The sequence below is a fragment of the Ceratotherium simum genome, chromosome 3 (assembly GCF_057802395.1).
Source record: "Ceratotherium simum simum isolate JZ-2026a chromosome 3, ASM5780239v1, whole genome shotgun sequence".
Classification (NCBI taxonomy): domain Eukaryota; kingdom Metazoa; phylum Chordata; class Mammalia; order Perissodactyla; family Rhinocerotidae; genus Ceratotherium; species Ceratotherium simum.
The window spans coordinates 37523297-37544209 of record NC_141902.1 but is presented as its reverse complement, the minus strand read 5'-3'; the positions used below and the strand labels follow the sequence as shown (position 1 = coordinate 37544209).

The 20913-nt window shown below is 36.5% G+C and overlaps 1 protein-coding gene across 2 annotated transcripts in view; it reads right to left on the bottom strand.

Annotated features, from left to right (window-relative positions):
• Positions 1 to 3944: 3944 nt before the first annotated feature.
• The window catches only part of BUB1B (BUB1 mitotic checkpoint serine/threonine kinase B), a 56875-nt gene continuing 39906 nt past the window's right edge, over positions 3945 to 20913 (bottom strand). For both annotated transcript variants that reach the window (XM_004421406.3, XM_087425091.1), the window contains 11 exons: positions 20052 to 20112; positions 19815 to 19920; positions 16107 to 16381; positions 14993 to 15126; positions 14558 to 14698; positions 14127 to 14227; positions 11675 to 11824; positions 10139 to 10281; positions 7163 to 7334; positions 6271 to 6377; positions 3945 to 4508 (listed from right to left, as the gene is read on the bottom strand). In XM_004421406.3, coding sequence (XP_004421463.2) covers positions 4325 to 4508; positions 6271 to 6377; positions 7163 to 7334; positions 10139 to 10281; positions 11675 to 11824; positions 14127 to 14227; positions 14558 to 14698; positions 14993 to 15126; positions 16107 to 16381; positions 19815 to 19920; positions 20052 to 20112 — 1574 coding nt within the window. In that variant the 3' untranslated portion in view covers positions 3945 to 4324. The remainder of the gene's footprint in view (positions 4509 to 6270; positions 6378 to 7162; positions 7335 to 10138; positions 10282 to 11674; positions 11825 to 14126; positions 14228 to 14557; positions 14699 to 14992; positions 15127 to 16106; positions 16382 to 19814; positions 19921 to 20051; positions 20113 to 20913) is intronic.

Below are 20913 nucleotides of genomic sequence, written 5' to 3'. Positions count from 1 at the left end.
TGGTCAGATAATTCAAAATGTTCAGAAATGTACAAATTGAAAAGTAAAAGCCTTCATTCTTTCCTCTCTCCACCCTATACTCTCTCCTCAAAATCACTTTTTCTCCTAAACTTTTTTTTTTTTTAATATAAGCTGAAAATGTCTGGAATTCATCTTTCAAAGCCTAACTCCAGCTCTGCCATCTCTACGGTCTCATGCCAAATTGAAGACTGGCCGTCAGCACCAATGCCTAGGCACCTCAGTCTACAGCAGTGGTCTGATGTCACCTCTGCATTAATTCCAGGACTCTTATTTCCCAGGGTCTGTCATACTGATTATCCCTTTGGGACTAATGAGCCTTGGAAGCAGGGAGGACAACTACTACAAACAGTGCTTTATCTTTGAGCACCTGTGCCAATTTTTCCTTAAATTCTTAGAAAAATTTCTCAGCTGAAGGGAATATTTAAATTTAATAAATATTGCCAAATCATCTTCTAATAACGTACCAATTTGCACTCCAAGTAATAACATATGAGTTTCCCCTCACCCTCACAATTTTCAACCATTTACTATGAATGATGAAATTTTCAGTTTTATTTTGCATTTTATTTAATTGGGAATGAGGGTGAACATCTCATGTATGTTGGCCATTAAACGTTTTCAGTGGATTGTTCATGCCGTTTGTTTCCATTGGTTTTCAATTTTTTTAAGAGTTTTTTGTACTTTAGGTAAAATAGTGCTTTGTCATATTTTATTCATTCAGGTACTGCTCTAGGCACTGGAGTCAAAATAGGAATCAAAGGAAATCCCTGCCTTTAAGGAGCTTAACTTCCAGTAGTGGGGTACAAGAAAAAAAAAATTACACACACACACATACATGAGGTGGTGATAGGTGCTATGGAAAAACTCAAGCAAGGTAAAGAGGGATAGAAAGTAACATCAGTGTGTGTGCGGGATGCTATTGTGTACAGATTGGCCAGGAAGGCCTCTCTAATAGGGTGGAGATTTGAGAAGACATCTGAAGGGGAAGTAAGAGAGTAATCCATTTGAAGATCAGGAAAGAACATTCCAGGCAAAAGAAATGACAAGCAACAAGGCTGTAAGGAGAGAAACTAGTTGGCATGTTTGAGGAGCAGCAAGGAGGGGGACAGGCTAGAGTGAAATGAACAAGGAAAAGAAGAGTGAGGGAATAGCAGGGTCAGAGCTGGTAGGGTCTTGTCGGCTGTGATGAGGTCTGCGGATTTTGTGCCCTGTAAGATGGGAAGCCATTGTAGGGTTCCGAGATGACTGGAGGTAGGTGTGGGGGCACAGAGACCAGTTACGAGACCTTGAGATAATGCAAGTGAAAGATGGTGCAAATATATGTTTGCAAGTAATTTTCCTAGTTTGAGTTGGTGTTTTTTTTGGAGGAGAGAGATAGGCGGCCATGTTAGATTCTGTTTTTTATCTACTATACTAATAAATAGCAATCTTCTTGTTTATATCTTGGTTTTATGTCACACAGACAAAAGAATACAAAGTCATCTAGTATTTTATATTTTCATTTACATTTTTGATCTATCTAAAATTGTTTTGCCAATAAGCAGTAAAACAGGCACGACCACTGCCTATGGCCGTGCAATTTATTCACTGCACAAGGGCACCAGGCTGAGGGTTTAAGTGGGGCTGAAATCCAGTCAGGCTATGGTGCACTGGGAGGGACTGAATCCACTAGATGAAGGGGCCTTTTTCTAACTTGCACAAAGGTGCTGTATAAATTAGTGGTGGCACTGGTGATAGAGTTCAAACCCTAATCCATTGTTTCAACACCAGTTATTGAATAATCCATCATTTCCCATACTGATTTGAAATGCCACCTTTATCCTACTAAATATTCATGCTTCTTGCATCTTTGGTGGGACCAAGGGCCTCATTAAGGTCAAAGTTTGCCATATGAAAAAAAAATTTTTTAAATATATCTTCCTCACTAGGGAAGTATTAATTTTAGGATCCAGATTGGAAGCAAATTTAGGCATATTAGAAAGAGTTGGTGCAGTTGGAGGAAGAATTCCTCATTTGCTGATGAAACAGAAAAGAAGCATTTCTTTGCTGTCTTTGCTTCAAGACTAGCTGAAACACATCAAGAATTTCATGTCAAAGAGCCTTGTGCTAACCCTCTGAAAAGCTTTCTTATCTACCTTGAGATAATAGCTCATCTAACAGTCACAAGTCCTACCACTATAGGAAAGCTTTTTATTTCCAGATTCAGGTTTGGCGTGAGTTAGAAGACTTTGACTTGAGTGGAAGGTTTCTTATACAACCGTCACAGGAAGATGAAGGCTCTAACCGTGGTAGATTAGTGGATGCACACTTTGGAATGGTGAGGCACTATATATTCCATGGTCTCTTTTCAAACAAAAGTGAAAATTCTGTCTTTTCAGCTGTGCTTTTTTTTTTTCCTTCAGGTTCATTGTTATACTATTCCTGCCTTAGTGAGACAAGAAATAAGAACCACTTGAAGCCTCTGCCAAAAAACAGAGGCTTCCTTCTCCCAAGACAGACAAGCATAAAACATTAGGGTAATGGAAATGCACCCGCTTTGTGGTTTTATGCTTAGGCAAAAAGAAAACTAAGACATTACAGGTTCTAATTGGTCAGGTACTGTTTCCCACATCCCTCCTCCTTACAAAGAAGGGTCGGGGTTGAGGGAATGGGAATAGAGGGAGAGGTGGCAAAACAGTTGCAAGTTCTCTGATAAAGTAGCTTCTTCAGATTCCCCTTCCTTTCCTCAGAGTGTACTTTCAGAAACAAAGCTTTATCAATAGAGCAGTGGTTCGTCAGCTTTGCTGTCAAAGTTGCTCAAGAATTCACTAGATGGTAGCTAAGCCTATGTTAAGAAAGAATCTAAATTTGCTGTCTAGCCTCAGAGTAATGACTTTACGTGTTAAAGCGGCGGATTGAGAAATGAGGAGAGTAGAGAGATAGAAGGGTTCAATTACATAAAAGATACAGATATATAATTTTACATTATCAGTTGTACCAGAAGCAAATATGAAAATGTCTGAAAGAAAGTTGTATTTTGGTTAAGAGCAAAAATTTCTAAGTTGGTTATCTTTCAGATCCAAATCATGTTTCAGTGCTTCAATTATACATGCTTAAATATTTTTAGTTGAGATATACTTAGAATTTTCTGCTTTTCAGCAATCTTAGAGCAGTAACAGTGATCAACTAGAGTAAAAAAAATAAATAAAATATATCAGGCACCAGCATGGAGGCACATTTGATAATTTTGATATTTAGATATGAAATAAGATAATTTTCATTGCCCTCTTCTACCAATTTTATTCCTTATCCCCAAGGCCAGGTGTACTTCATGCTTCCATTTGGGGGTCTAATACTTCATCTAGACCTATTCTCTCCTGAATTATTCCATGCTTCAAAGTTATCTTTTTATTCTGATCGTCTGTCTCTTCAAATCTTCGAAACAACAAAAATCCCTTCTATTCCATCATTAATCTTTGCCCCTACCAAGTCATTCTGCATGTAATAGAATGGTGATTATCCCATTTCTGAAATGTTGCTAAACCCCATTCAAAATCTTTTCTTTTCCTTTCTAACAGACACAGTCCTAATCAAGCGACTCAGTAGCAGCGGCACCACTAGATTATACAAATAGACCAAGGGGCTTGGTAGATAAAAAAATGAAAACATTAAAATATAATGAAAACACAGACAATTTTGCCACTTGAAATTTAAGAAAATTTGGCCTTGTGTAAATCATTTTATCTACTTTTCAATCTAGACCACTTAGTGGAAGGTCAGAACACCTAAAGGAATGGTTGGCTATTCTCTCTTATTACAATCCTATCATAACAGTTCCAAGTCTAGGGTATATCAATTTCCATGGTAAAATAGCTCCTGCCTGCAAAATCAAGCCATTTATTATCTTAGTTGGAAAAAAGTAGATGAGATGTTAGAAGCACAAATTTAACAAATACTATTTTATTATTTACAAAATACATAGTTATCATAAGGGTACATGTCACAAATTACAAAAGGGAAAAGTACAGGGAAAAGTAGAGACAAACGTGTTAGATGACAACATGGTACCCATTCATATGAAGTACATTTAGAATAAAACGGTTCTTGGTTAAAGTTAGACAAGGCCAAGAGTAGGTACATTGCTGTGTAAAAAATGCCAGTTATCTAAAAATACACCTCTCCCAAAAAGTAGAAAAGTGTTGGTAGTGTATCTAAATGTGTCCTAAATTAATTATAGCATATACAGGTCCAGTGTTCCAAAATACAACCATTGGTTTTAGGCAGGAATCTGTGAGAGGGTTGATTGCCTATCTTGCTGGAACAGCTAAGTCCCAGGACTGATTAACTTCCCTACGTTCCATAAAGCTTTGTTCAGGTGACTTTGGAATGTGGTGTCAAACACCCCGTTCATTTCTGCTGCAAGTTCCCTCAGAACAGACACTGTGGACTCATCACTGGCATTCAGAATCCGCACAAAGAATTTATTCCACAATTCACCATCTTTTAGCCTAAAAATATATAAAACCATTTCCATCAAGATTAGGTATATAACAGAATTCTTTCTGTGTTTAACTCAGTGGTACATTTATGCACCAAGATGATTTAAGGTAATACCTAGAACTCTATGGTTAGAGATCATTCAAGTAGTCATTTGAAAGCCCAGGGTGGAACTACGAAAAAAAGAAAAAGACTACTATAGTGGGAAAAGCCATAATACAAGGCATGTAAAGGGAAAGAAAGTCTCTCATCTGAATCTATAAGTTTCCTCTGTGTACTAAGATGCAGCACTTCTCTTCTACAAATAGAACAAAAATGAATTTTGTCTCCTCTCCTCTAATTTTCCCAAAGTCTAGGTCATTAGAAAGACTACAGCTCCCCTCTCCCCCTGCCCAGTGGTTTGGTATCTTCACAATCCTCTGAGAATCCTAAGCTTGACTGAAGTAACTATTGCTTAAATCTAGGATATTTGTGTCTTCTTTTTTTGTTTTTTAAATCAGAGAAGCTTCTATTACACTCATCCCTCTGTATTGGCAGGGGATTGGTTCTAGGACTCCCATGGATACCAAACTCTGTGGATGCTCAAGTCCCTTATATAAAATGGCATGGTATTTGCATATAACCTATACACATCCTCCTGGACACTTTAAATCATTTCTAGATTACTTATAATACCTAATACAACGTAAATGTTATGTAAATAGTTGTTATACTGTATTGTTTAGGGAATAAATGACAATAAAAAAAGTCTGTACATGTTCAGTGCAGATGCCAACAACCAAAGGCCCTTGGATCCAACATTAGTTGAATCTGCAGATACAGAACCCGTGGACACAGAGGGCCGACTGTATTTCCTAACAGCAGGGCTCTTAGGAAACTCCAACTGACCCCACTAGTTTCTGTTTCTGTTAGACCCACCTAGGACCATAACCAACCGGAGATACTTGAATCTATCCTACATGTGTTACATTATATTTGAAGCCTATTTTTAAAGTACATGTTAGAGACAAGACTCGCCAAATTCTGAATTAAATAAAAAGAAAAATACAATTCAATTGTTGGGAAGGGGGAATGAAGAAGAAACAATGTTAAATCTTCGACACTGACTATTATTATTATTTTTAACCAAAGAATGTACCAGTAAGTGATAGATTGGTAAACTTATTCTGGGAAGTTATTAGCTATGATAAGCTAATGTGGAACTTGGGATATTTAATAAGTTTTATGAGCAGGCTTGAGGCAGTACTAAGGTTCTGAGACCAAGCAGCTCTTAATAAGAGAGCATTTACTTCTTCACCAAGGAGATTCAGTTCTCTGCTTTGGTTTCACCCATTCATTAAATAAATAAGAGCCTAAAATTAGTGTATAATTTAGAAATTTAATTCTCTTCAAGAGATGTTTATTAACTTTTGATAACAGTAGCTATTAAAAAGGGGTATAAGGCTAACACCAATTGGTTAGAAAATTATTCTCACAAAATGTTTTAATTAACACTTCTAAATTGAGAGGCTTCCATACTACAGTTGCAGTCTGTATGATACATCTAGGTCCAGAATGATGTCCTCAAGTCTGAGTGGTTGGATTCTTAGTTTTAAATAGCAATTCCTTTGTGCTGCACTAGGTGCTCCACTAATACTCTAACAAAACTGGTTAAAATTAATGGAATCATGGCATTTGGACTAAGAAAACTAAGGCTGCCAAAGCAGAGGGAGCACCCAAGAGAAAGAGAAAATTATTTGGACAGGCAAAGATCTTGAAATTACCAATACTTACTCAGAAATATTTTGGCTAAGTTTCCAGAGGGACCCATCCCAGAAGACCTGTAGGTGTTCCTTGAACAAGAGTAAATGTGCTAAATCTGCTATACCAAACAGATCTACCTGAAATCACAAAAAGCACCATCAGCTAAAATAATTCTCTGCTACTCTTACGGCAATTTATTTATGTAGGAAGTTGAAAAGTATTATAGTGCTTAACTAAGTTTATTTTATGACATACATTTTGGTAGATTCTTCTTTACCCTTAGAGTAAAGGGAGAAGCTCCCCAAAGAAGTGATCAGTAGAGCCAACTTTAGGAATTATCCTTAAGAACAAAAGATGAAAAAAGGATCTGGACTGTCAAATTCAAATTTGTAGACCTACTGAATTTGCATGGACTCCAGCTGTGATCTAAAGGTGGTCCACATGACAAGTTCAGGTTCATGCTACATAGGCAATCAGCAAATGCCATATGTCCAGAGCTGAGTCTGAGGGATTTTTGCATATAATGCTACCATATAAATACTTTACATTGGTCCTAATGTTCCTTCTATATACATTTCATTTAATCCTCACAACAATTCTGATGTACACAGAGTAGACTGTTATCCTTATTCTACAGAGAAGATCACAGAAAATGACTTATAAAAGACCACATAGATAAGTGGTAGAAATGGCCCTGACACTTAGATTAATGAGTTAGTAATGTGTCTGCACATCTAAGTGTATATTCTTCAGTGTTGTGACATAAAAATGGTACATTTTGCTTGGTTTGGTAATATTTGAAAACTAGGTCATCTATTCTAGGAGAGACAATATTAGTAAACACTAGCTTTTGTGGCTTATCTAGATAAGAAAGAGATTAAGAAATCCTCTCCATATTTTATCAGGCTTGTTTTACACTTACCTGGTAGGGAGAAGAACAGTTAGCCAGAATCTTTTGTCCTTCCAGGATCTGTACAGTCCGAAAGCCACTGAGGGTAAAAATGTCTAGCTGCACCCTAAGGTCGACACTGTAGGAAAAGTCCACTATCTTCAAAGCTTGATTGTTCTTATCACCATCATAGGGATCATGGAATCTAAGCTCAGATTTAAGAGAAAGAGTAATAAAAATAGGCCATGAAAGAAGCTGCATAGCTGGTCTTAAAAAAAAAAAAAAGAAAGCAAAAAAAGAGGTACTGCAGGTGTGTCTTAGCTATGCCAACAGCGCCCTCCAGTGGTTAGTTATGAAAATGCACCTGTAAGACCAGTGGCAGTGGCCACCCAAGTGGGGAACGTCAAGATTGGTTTAGTGTCACAAAGTATAGCTAAACCATAGTGCATGGCCACCACAGAACATTTATCAAGTTTCCATACTATATAAAGTAAGTACTGGAAGTAGAGTGCAGGTCTCTGTCTTGTACTGTACATATTAACACTTGCAAAAGCAATGATTTATACACTGACGAGAATTATGATGGAGGAAAGTTAAGCTTTTATAGGTGTCATAGCCTTTCTTGTTTACTATTATAGATTAGGCTTTCCACGTGTCATTCAGATTCCTCCTTCCCAGAGTTTAATTGAAAACAATACAAGGCTGTTTTTTGTAAAGTGCCACCTATACTGTAAACTCTCCTGTTTCTATTAAACTAACATCATATTCTATCTTACTCTTATCTGTAATTCCAACCCTTATTTCCTAAAAAACTACTTTATAACACTAATTCTTTTATACTATACACAATATATAATACTTTGTAACACTAATATATTTTCCTTGGGTTTATCTATTCTATGCAATAAAGCTACTCTACAGAGAGACATTGGAACTATTTATGCGAGAGAAAAGAATGGATTATTTTTGTGTGTTCTTTTTGTCTCTCTGCTTTTCTCAGTTAAATCCCTGATTGGTATCTGTGGCAGGTCCTATATTCCTAAATACAGGATTTGACTAATCCCATCACATACCTCCACAGCACAGAATGATCTATTTTACTTCAAAATTTACAGTTGTTCCCATGTTTCCTTGTCACAGATGCAACTTTTTTTTGGCCATCATAAAACTATAATTCTCTAATATTTTTAAGACTTGGGAGAAGTAGGAAAAATGTTTCTTAGATCAATAAAAAGAAGCAGGAAGTTCTCCTAGCTCTCTAATCGGCCACTCACTGTTACCATGGGCAAGACATTCCACTTTTTTGGATCTCATTTTCCTCATAAAAAATATGTAGAAACTCCACTACATGATTTCAAAAGACTCTTTCAATTCCTTGTGAATCTATATGAAATTTCCTATCAAATTTGATAAGTTGTGTCAAAATAAAAGGCAATGTCCCTTTAACACTATGTGGCTTCCTGGAGTCCTCTGGTGACTGAGAGAAGGGATATCTGAACACATAGTGTACAAATGCCCAATCCTAAAAAGGATTAGAAAATCCCTTTGCTTCCCATTTCCATAGCCCTGAGAACTCTAATACTATCCTCTGAACTTTCAGTGTTGTGAAATAGGATAAAAATAAAACTATACCAGGGTTCTCACATTTGGAAACACATGGGGAGATTTTTGGTGGTCATAATGGTTGGGAGAATATAACTTGTACTTAACTGTGTGGGGGAGAGTTATGGGGTAATAGAGATATAAAACATTCTGAAATGCTTGGCACAGACCCACACAAAGAATTGTCTCATCCAAAATACCTATGGTGTCCTGGACGAGAAATGCTGCTACATTATGCCCAGGGAAGCCTTTAGGACTCTGCTATCTTAGGAAAGAAGGTGGGACGCTCTAGTTCTTTTGGTGATAATCACAGAAATACACTGAAGGTTCTTTTACTTTGCAGGCTAACTATGATTTAGAGTCTAATTCAGTCTCTTCCTATAGATTATCCAGTCAGGAGAAATGTAAAGAATGATTCCAGCTTTAGTGTACACCAATGACCTCAGAGAGAAAATTAACTGCTTACTACCGAAGACACCGGGTTGGGGCAGACAAAGCATCTTTAAACCAGGCTGCTTTGCTGAAATACCATGAGACCAATGATCCCTAAAAGGGTGTGTTAGTCCTCTAGTCCTTTTCATAAAACAAAAATCATGGACCATCTTTGCCTTGTTCATGCCTTAATGTTTTCTATATCGTCTCAGTTCTTGAATTTGGGCTTCATTTCTTACTTCCTGCTCTGAGCTCACCCCTTGAACCTGATGGCTAAACTAAGTTTAATCTGAACACTAACCCCCTTTTCTTGGCATAGTTTGCATTTGCACTCTGGTTTTACCCACTTCTCTTGGCAATTACCTCAATTTGGACTGACTTAAGCTTTGGTCTTTGAAACTGAGCATTGCCTTGGCTTTGCTAACATCTTTGCTTCATCTGGCCCCACTCAAAGAAAGACTGGACAATCTACTTCCCATTCTCTCAAATATTCATATATTATATCTCTTCTTGGGCCGGCCCCGTGGCTTAGCGGTTAAGTGCGCACGCTCTGCTGCTGGCGGCCCGGGTTCAGATCCCAGGCGTGCACCGACGCACCACTTCTCCGGCCATGCTGATGCCGAGTCCCACATATAGCAACTAGAAGGATGTGCAGCTATGACATACAACTGTCTGCTGGGGCTTTGGGGGAAAACTAAATAAATAAATAAAATTATATCTCTTCTTGACAGGAATCATCACAATACTCAGAGTGGTTAATTATTTTTTCTGAATTAATGTATTTCCTCAAAGTACTTTTCTTTTCTTTGAATTCTTTTAAACTATTCCCAATGATTACTGACTCTAAGGTACCAAATATTCTCTTAAGATATTGTGTTCATCAATATGGCATTTATCAAAAGGCAAAAGAAAATAGTAATTACCCATGTTTTAAGAGAAAGCTAACAGAATTATAAGAGAATGAAAAGGACCAACCTGTTTCTAAGAATCAGACTCCTTGGACTCAAGTCACCATGGACTATTTCTGCTTTGTGTAGTTTCTCCACTATTGTCAAAAGGTTATAAATAATCAACACTGTTATTTCGTGGGTAATAAATTCACTGTGTTGAAGAAGATCCTGGAAATAGAAGGACAGAAACTCACTATTTCTTAAGTCGGGGTGACTGTACTTTATACTCAATACCTTGGTAACTGCTGCTTTGTACTCTTCCTTGTTCTCTACTAGAAATGTGGGCTCCTCTGTAGGTTGGGTCTTTGGCCCAGCTTTAACAACACTGCTCTCCTACAAGATTGTTTGTAAGGGTTAATGAAATAATGGATGAAGAGAATCAAGGATGAGCTTGGCCCATAATAGGTATTCTATAAATGGTACTTTTAAAATATCCTCATTCCAACCATTTCAGAGAATTCATATCATCATCAAAATAAGCAACAAAACTTTCTTAAGAACATTCCAAAGAATAAAATGATATATTATGTTTGGGTTCTAAAAATAATCCAGTGGCGGAGAGTATAGGTAAGACAAGAGGGGCAAAAATAGACCTCTGGTTTCCATTCCTTATGTAAGGAGCTTGGAAGTTGCCATTCTATCCTAACAAGTAAAAAGCTAACAGACTGAAAAATCAACAATTCTTCTAGGATCTGTAAGCATACAGATCCCCACACTTTTGTGAGTTTTATCTCTAGGAGCTAGACCAGGTTCTCACAGTAAATATTGAAGAAAAATTCCCCTCATGCTTCTGGCAGGGAAAGTGGAGAAGGAACCATTTTGAAATAGGCCAGAGCACTCTGTTCTTCTTAACAAGCCCTGCCCTCTGGAGAATTAGTTAACCAAAGCCTAACCTGCTGGGGTATTATCAGAGCCTACCTGACCTGGGGAAGGAAAACACCCAACTCTAGCCCACTCTAGCCATCCTGTCCTACCTAAGGCGGGAGAAAAAAACTGAGAAACACTTGTGAAGTTCACAGTCCAGAGGCATACACTCACTATAAAAGAATATAAGTCATAGGACTATACAATGCTTTTCCCCCATCATACCGTATCACCACAGTACTAAAGGCCTATGTCCAACAGTTCCTTTTACCCAGTAGAACACTATGTCTGGTTATCAAGAAAAAAATTACGAGGCATACTAAAAGGCAAAAACCACAATTTGAAGAGACAGAGCATCAGAACCAGATATGGCAGGGATGTTGCAATTATCAGACCAGAATTTAAACAAGAGGGGCCATGAGCTGATGATCATAGTTAGATGACTAGGTCATTGCACAATTGTCTACTTTTGTATATGTTTGAAAATTGACATAATAAAAAGTTAAAAAAAAATACCAAAGAGGATCTTGGTCAAAATAACTTGGGAAAAGAAAATGATCAATGCTTTTAATTGAAAATTTAATTGGTCTATTTCTAGAATATTAACAGGAATTTTGTACTAAATTCCTTTGCTAAATGGAGCACAAACCTCTCTACTTGAGGACTTTAAATTATATGTTTTTGTATTATTGCAAACCTGAAGGGTGAAGCAGTTTATATATTGGTGCCAAACAATACAGCCATCTTGGTATTGATAACAGCTGCACAAATGATCATACTCCTCATTTAAACGTTCCTTTAACTTGAGGTTGATATAAAAGTCCCATGGGACAGGCTGAGAAGATGCCTGTAAGAAATTATATTTTAAAAGTAAGAGCAATTAGAATCTATGGTTATGGTTGGCAAATTGAAAACATTCCCTCTAGTCCTTCCAATACCCCAACAGAAAAAATAATAAAGGGCTGTTTTAAAAGGCATAAATCTATAATAAAGGACACAGCATCAACAAATTCTGGGAGCTGGAAAGAAAACAATAAGAGGTAACTACCTAGCAGACCTAAGGAAAGATGATTCTATCAGTGCAGAAAACTGAGTAACCAAATTTATACTATAAGACTATCTCCCTATAGTATAAAACTGGTGGCACCAATTACCTATAGCAGTAAGGGTGAAGGTGGAGCTGACACAGGAGTGGTCAACTCTGTTAAAGAGGAAGTTAGACCCCGGATTTCCCCTCCTGCTTCTGTAGCCCAGCCTAGCAACTGCCTCTCCTCCATTCCAGAAGACCAGAAGTTTATTCCTAGAGACTATAAAACAGAAGGGGTCTGGACTAGAGGATACCAGGCACTGTTGAGGGTGGGAATACCATATAGAAAAGAGGAAAAAGTTTATATTTCAAACGTTATGATGCACTTTCCTGCCATTCCACTCTCCAGACTAATTTCCCCAACTCAGCTTTCAGGAAGCTAGCAGCTGGGATTATATGCTCCAGGCAGGAAATTAGAAGTTTCTACTGAGGGATCTGATCAGCTCAAGAAAAAAGAACTCAAGATTGGGGGTTATCCAATAAAATGGCCGAGATCATCCTACAGTGAGGCCCACAGCTATCCAAGTCCCTCCATATACACAGAGCTTTCAATTAGCTTTTAGAGTCCCATGCTTAAATACAAATAGAGAGCCAAAGACTTAAAGAAAGCCTCTAATATGAAAGAGACATCAAAACAGACAACAGGAAAGCGATGATGCAGGGAGAAAAAAATTTAAAGCATCACTAATATACTTAGAGATATAAGGAATATTCCATCTTTGAAATGAAGAACAGAATGCTACAAAGAAGAAAACTCTGAGAATAAAAAAGAGCTGCTGCAAATTAAATACATGACAAAAGAAATGGAAAACCCAATAAAAAGAGTGAAAATAAAGTTGACAAAACATTCTAGAAAGTAAAACAAAAAGACAATGAGATAGAAACTAGGAGAAAAAAGATAAGATTTTTAAAGGGTCTGTCCAGGAGATCCTGTATCCTAATAAAAGCAATTCTAGAATGAGAGAACAGAGAGGACTGAGGGGAAGAATAATTTATGGTTTGAAGAAAATTTCTCAGAAGTGAAGGAATTTCCAGACTGAAATGACCATCAAGTGCCCAGCATACGAGCAACAACAGACTTTTACCAAAGCATGTAATTGCGAAATTTCAGAATACTGGGGACAAACATAAGATCCTAAAATGATCCAGAAAGAGGGAAAAATAGTCTCACACAAAGAATGGCAAAAGACTTTAAAAGCAAAAAGAAGCCGAAAGATGGGGGCTGGCCTGGTGGTGCAGTGGTTAAGTTCCGCTTTGGTGGCCTGGGGTTTGTAGGTTCAGATCCCGGGTGCGGACCTACACACCACTTATCAAGCCATGCTGTGGCAGGTGTCCCACATGTACAGTATAGGAAGATTGGGCACAGATCTTCCTCTGTGCCAGGGCCAGATCTTCCTCAGCAAAAAAGAGGAGGATTGACAACAGATGTTAGCTCAGGGCTAATCTTCCTCACCAAAAAAAAAGCTGAAAGATAATGGAGCTCATCTTCAAAATTCTAAGAAAAAGAGTTTTGAACCTAGAATTCTAATATCCAGCCAAACTACCGATCAAGATGCGGAATAAGGAATTTTCCGACAAGCAAGTATTCAAACAATTTACATCCCATGCATCCTTTCTCAGGAAGCTACTATAATATGAGGACTTAAACCAAGAAAGAAGAAAAAAATGGGATCCAATATCACTGGGCATCCAATATAAGAAAGAGGTAATGTGAATCCCAAGGATGATGGTGAATGGAAATTTCAAGGTTATGTGCATGTGTGTGAAGCCTAGAGTGTAATTTGTCCAGATTGGAGCAGGCTAGAAAATTTCAGGAGAGATTTCCTCAAAAAGATAAAATTGATAATACGTTTGGACATATTAAGAGATTTATACAATAGCCTCTCATTTTTGATATCTTATCCTGGCATATAATGGTGAGTGATTTCTTGATGCCTCACTGACTTTCCTATAAGGAAGCTTATAGACTATTAGAAGGATTTGATGGTACCATGGGGCCACAGTTATTGCTTCAACTCATATTATTTACAAGATAACTGAAATGACAAAGAATCAGTCCTACCTTTATTATGGTTAATTCTGCAGAGTTTCCTTGTGTCACCCTGAATAATTTGTAATCTTCACAAATTACGTATTCTTGTTTAATGCAATAATCCTCATTACCTGTTGAGAAGGTTTGATTCCATTTAAAAATCACTGTGAATATGTATAGCCCCCTGGTTTTTACTACCTGGTTTAGAAGCTAAAGGCACTGGCATATTTGCCAGTTAGTAGCATCTAGAATACTTCTCAAATTCATTTGTTAAAAACTTGAAGAGAGGAAGACAGAATTCCTATTGTTACTGGGACATGAACTTCAATGTGTCAACTTCTATAATGCTGTTTCTTACAATCTAGAAATATTTATTGTGCTCAAGCATCAAGCTCAAGTACAAAAAAGTGATTATTTGTACACTGTCACACAGATAAGGGCATGCATTCAGTGATACTCACCTAATTCAATTTCCTTCTCTATTTCCAGCTTAGGCATTGGACTATCTTCTACAAAAAACTCTGCAGAGGCACTCAGCTCTGGTAGGGATTTTAGCAGTTGCCCGCGATACTGTGAACACCAGGGTAACTGAGTAGGGTTGTCTGTGGGGGGGAAAAAAAGTTGAAAAAAAAATCACCCAAAAAGTCTAAAATAGGTATTATGACAGAGGAGAGGGAAAAAAACAAGATTGCACAATTGACACTGTTAACCTAATAACACTCATCTATCTAAGGTCTGTATGATACTGTGTTCAGTTAATATTAATTTATTCCAGAAATTTCACAATTTATGGCAACTTTTCTAGAGAAGAAAAACATACAGCTCACTTTGCTGAGATAAGTGTTCACTAGACATGGATGTAGATGTTTGCTTACAAACGGCAAATCTGAACCCACCTGCAGTCTCAGTAGTAAGCTCCAGTTTCTCAGGAATTTGAAGACATTTGATGGAGGAGGTGCTTGTAACTGAGGCAGAAGATCCAGAGAACCCAGAGGAGTGTGTGGCTTCACGGCTGTCTTCAATAATGGGGCTGAAAGAATCACAAATGAGTCAATCCTCATAGGGATAATATATATTAACTTATCTTTTTTATAATTTTATTTGATATCCAATAGTCTCATTTTTAAAGTCCATTATTTTCCTGAAACAGAAATAGATTCATAATCAGAATCTAGGTAACTTTGTCTATCCTGGTTGACAAGCAATGACTAGCATTAAATTTCTGAACTTATGATTTACCCAATCTATAGTAAATGCCTATTCTACATCTCTTCTAAACTATTGAGAAACATTGACTAAGACATTTTCTTCCTGTTTATCCTTTCTCTGGACTTGTTACTACTCTTCAATAAGAAAAGGTCAAGAAAGAAAAAGGGAAACCCACATCACTCAAGGTGAATACATGCTATCAAATGTGATAACAAGTTTGTTGGGGGAAAAAGTCTGAAAATGCGGTTTTAAAAGCACAAATTGGCAATTAAAGAATATTCCTAAAACTGGAATTAGTTTGTTTAAATTAGCTGACTTTTAAATATGGAGAGATCACAAGGCTTAGTCCCCGGCTTTCTATGCCATTCCCTCATATCTATTCTTTATTCATTTCTACCTCTCTATCAAAAGATACTTAAAAAAATACATCTCCAGTTGCCTATTTGAAATTAGTATCAAGCTATTCTGCCATTATTTTAAACTCAATATTAAAGGAAAAATAAATGCCTCCTTTCTCCCAATCAGGTACACTTTGCTGTTTCCTCAAAGATACCATAATCCTCCTGGGCCTCTTAGTCTCATAACTATCAAAATTTACTTCTTCTAACCCTAAGCCTCAATTCCAATCAATTATTAAATCCCACTGACACTTGATCTGGGGGAGGCCTACTGTCATGTAAAGCACTTAGCACAGTACCCGGCAGGTAGTAAGAGCTTGATAATTTATCACCATAACTGACAAACACATACAGAATAAGAGAGCACTCGGTCTGGTTTGTGCAACCTATAATCACCAATCACCTCAGCTTCTTGATGCTGAGAGTTGGACTGTATGTAGTGCCACAAGCAGTCTGCTGGTCCTCAGAGGTCTTCACATCTAGGTCCTCTTCCTGCAACAGTCTCTCAGGGTCAGAAGGGAGATCCTTCAAGGATATTATCTCATGAAAAGGAGTGGATACAAAATGAGCTGCTCTAGCGAAGTCACAAGTGTCTTCTGGGTTGGGACAAATAGTTACATTCCTGAAACCTGTGATAATGGCATCCTCACTCAAGGGCTCAATTCCTGTAAATTCATCCTGAAATAAAAACCACATAAAGTTTGGCTGCAATATTTCAATGAGCATATGAATGGCCTATCTTCTTTACTTTGAGAGACACACATTAGATAAGTAATTCTCAATACAGGGTACAGAAGTAGTTTATCAGAATCTGCAGGGAAAGACAATTTTAAAAAACACATCATAAAATCTGAGGAGAAAGGTTTTGTATCATGAAAACAGCAAACTATATTTCATCAAAAAATACACTGTGAGGATTCTCCACACAAAGGAAAAATACTGGACAATAGTTTTTTCCCAACCATTTTCACCTACGAACTAGAGGACTAATACTATTTTTCTTCTGGTTTTGGTCTAGAAAATGTTCTAATAATCTGCTATCCTCCTAGCTTTTAAGTCTTCTTCTTCTACGCCAAATACTTATTTTTTATTTTATTTCTTAAAGATAATTCATGGTGCCAGCCCAGGGGCGTAGTGGTTAAGTTCACACGTTCCGCTTCGGGGGCCTGGGGTTCGCCAGTTCGGATCCTGGGTACGGACCTACTCACTGCTCATCAGGCCATGCTGAGGCGGCGTCCGACATAGGGGAGCTACAACTCTGCAACTATGATACCCAACTATGTACTGGGGCTTTGGGGAGAAAAAAGAAAAAGAGGAAGATTGGCAACAGATGTTAGCTCAGGGCCAATCTTCCTCAAAAAAAAAAAAAAAGACAATTCATGATTATGGTAGAAAACATGAAAAACAAAGTATAAAAAAACAGAAAACATTTAAAATATGCCTTTGTCTTAAAAGTAATACACGTATATGGTTTTAAAAAGTCAACTAGTTTAAAAGGATATATAGTGAGAAAGTCTCCTTCCAGCATTTGACCCCTTATCTCCATTCCAATTACTAGTCCCCGAGGCAACTGCTGTTACCATATACATCTTGTAGGATACACACACAAACATATTCTATGCATTTAAAAAAGGGATTTTTAAAACAAGTGAAATTATAGCTAGTATATATTATTCTTTCTCATATTTTTGGGATATTTTCTATGCTATTAAAAATTTTATAAAAACATGATGGTCACACTGTGGGTCTATCAGAAGTTAACCAACTCTTTTAGGTTATTCTCTGTTTTTTACTGTTATAAAACTATTTTAAATATCCTTGCACATTTAAACCTTTAGAAATATCTTAATTTTCTTAGGAATAATTCCTAAAGTAGGAATATTTTCTACTTTATTTAAAGTATCAGGTCAAAAGGTTATGAACACTAAGGTTCTTTATACATATTGCCTAGCTTCCCTCAGAGATTGTGCCACTTTATACATTTACCTGCAGTATACGACAGTGCCTATTTCATTTAACCCTGTGGATACTAGATATTAATTTTCTAGATCATTACCAATTTGACATATACTTTGAATTTCTGACTCGATGTTATTAAGCAGAGGTGAGAGGTACATCTAGAAGAAACAATAAATGTAGCTAAAAAATTAAAAGATTAAAGTAATATTTTACTTTAAATATTATGTCTATTATTTAAGAATACATTTTATGAAAATATTACTTTCTAGTAGTTATGGCCCTATTAGACATTTTAAATATAATTCTTTTTTACGGAAAAAATTCTGGTAGGTACCTATTAACAAAATTTAAGACAAAAAACCTAGATTAAGATTGACTCCTTCAATAATTTAGCCCATCCCTGAACAGCTGAACCTAGAACCACTGCCTCCAAATCCAGGCTATCTATTCATCATGTTCTCTCATGGTATTCTCCAGAATACAGTATGTAATTAATTCTACATTGTTATCTTTTCATAGTAGTCAGTGGACTATCAGAATTACCTTGGAAAATATTTAAAACAAACAAAAATACATGCTAGGATTTCCCGTAAATTCCAATTCGGTATAGCTGAAATAGGGCCTGAGCACTGTTAGTCATAAACGACTCCCTAGGCTGTCTGGGTTGCTGGAAATTTTATATATTTTGATCTGGGTGGAGACTGGACGGATATTCACATATGTAAAAATTCATCTAGCTGTACAATTAATATTTGTGCAGTTTACTGGATATAAAATATACCTCAATAAACAAATAAAATGAAAAACATGTTTAAAAAACTTTCCCCGAGTGATTCATTCCCTAGGATATGGAGAACACACTGCTTTAAATCGTTATAGCTGCTGATCACATCTCCCCTTAAAAGTCTTCAGATTAAGCATATTCAATTCTCTTCAACCCCAAGACAAGTTTCCAGATGCTAGTTTGAAGTGAAGAGTGATTTTCTTCCCTAAAACGTTAATGAAATGTCAATGATAAAAGTTACTTACTTTGACTTGAATGTCTGTGGAGGGTCTTTTTACCGTAAGTGTTATCATGTCCATGTGTTAAATAGACTAGTCCATAGTGGTTAAAATAGAACATTACTAAAGAAAAATGGTTGGTCCACATAACTTCCATTGCCACAAAAAGCATTTTATATAAAAAGAACAAAGAAGCTTTGGTACATTGGTTTAAAAAAAAAAAAGCTTTATAAAGGCTTTAAGACAGTGATTTTTTTCCCACTTTAAAAAATTGAGATATAATTCACACACCAAAAAATTCACCCTTTTAAAATGTGCCTTTTAGTGGTTTTTAGTATATTCACAAGGTTGTGCAACCATAACCACCATCTAGCTCTAGAACATTTTCATCACCCCCAAAAGAAATCCTATACCCATTAGCAGTCATTCTCCAACTCCTTCTCTCCCTAATCCCTTGGAAATCCCTAATCTACTTTTTGTCTTTATGGATTTGCCTATTTGGGACATTTCATATAAAATGGAATAATGTAATTTTTTGTGTTTGTCTTCATTCACTTAGCAAAGTGTTTTCAAGTTTCATTCATGTTGTAAGATGTATCAGTACTTCATTTCTTTTCATGGCTGAATAAGATTCCATTGTATGGATATACAGCATTTTGTTTATCCATGCATCAGTTGATGGACATTGGGGTTGTTTTCACTTTTTAGCTATTATGAATAATGTTGCTATGAACGTTCACGTACAAGTTTTTTACACGAACATATGTTTTTAATTCTCTTGGATACATGCCTAGGAGGGAATTGCTGGGTCATATGGTAACTCTATGTTTAACATTTTGAGGAACTGCCAAACTTTTTTCCAAAGTGGACGTACCATTTTACATTCCCACCAACAATGTATGAGGGTTTTAATTTCTCCACATCCTTATCAACGATTGTTATTTTCTGTCTTTTTGATTATAGCCATCCTAGTGCATTTGAAGTAGTATCTCACTGTGGTTTTGATTTGCATTCTCTGATAACTAATATGCTTATTAGTTCATGTGCTTACTTCAAGCCAGTGATTTTAATTTTAACCCTAAACTTTGTGAGAATTTAATGAAACAATCCACGAGTCCATTTATATTTACTTAGAGATACTGCTCCTTACACAAACATCTGGAGAAACATCCTCATTTGAGTTGATGCTTTCTGAAGCTTTGAGAATTGCAAGGGGTCTTCGCTGGGCTAAAACCCGGGGGAGATCTGCAGGAGGACTGGAAAAACACATACTACATTTAGCATTTTTTCTTCTGTTGACATAGACAATAGTAACCCCCTAATTTACCCTCATTTATAATAGGAAACTTTTAAGTGTTAAAACAAAACAAAACAAAAAACCTCAAACCTGATATTCTTTTTTTCTGAAAGAAGAAACTCGTCAAAAATGGAGAAAGGCATACTGGGACCTACATAAAAAGAGACCAGATTTATACTCTTAAAAGTAAATGCCCTACTCTTGAAGACAATTAGATCAATTAATATTTTGTGTTGTTTGAAAGCAGAAAGGCAATCTGTTTGTTCTTCATAATGAACAATTTCAAACATGTAAAAGGAGAGCTCATTTAATAATAATTATCTAAAGAAAGATGACCTTGTTTCACCTTTATCCCTCACCACTACCACTACTGCCCAAACCCAACCCAACTCCAGATTATTGTGAAGCAAATCCAAGACTACATATCATTTCATCTGCAGATATTTCAGTACTTATTTCTAAACAGAAAGAGAGAGGCTCTTTTTAAAAAGTATAATCTCAAAACATGATCATACCTATAGAATTAACAATTTCTGAATACCAAATATCTAGTCAGAAATTTCACATTTTACCAAAATTTTTCAGAAAGTTTGAATTAGGAATGCAGAGTAAGATTCATATACTGTAACCGGCTGAAATGCCTTTTAAATCACTTTTATTCTATAGGTTTTTTTTTTTTTTTAAAGTAATTTTTTGTTGAAGAAACTGGGTTGTTTGCCCCACAATGCTGGATTTTTTGCCAATTGTATCCTCCTGTGTTGTTTAACATGTTCCTCCATGATTTGTATTTCCTAAAAATTGCTAGTTAGAAACAGAGGTTTAGTCAGATTCTATTTAACATTTTTTAAAAAAACTTACAGGTGGATATTCATGTTTTTACCACTTTTAACATGTCTCTGAATGGAAAAGAGAACAAATTCGAATATAAAATAGCTTTAATTTTAAGCCTTTT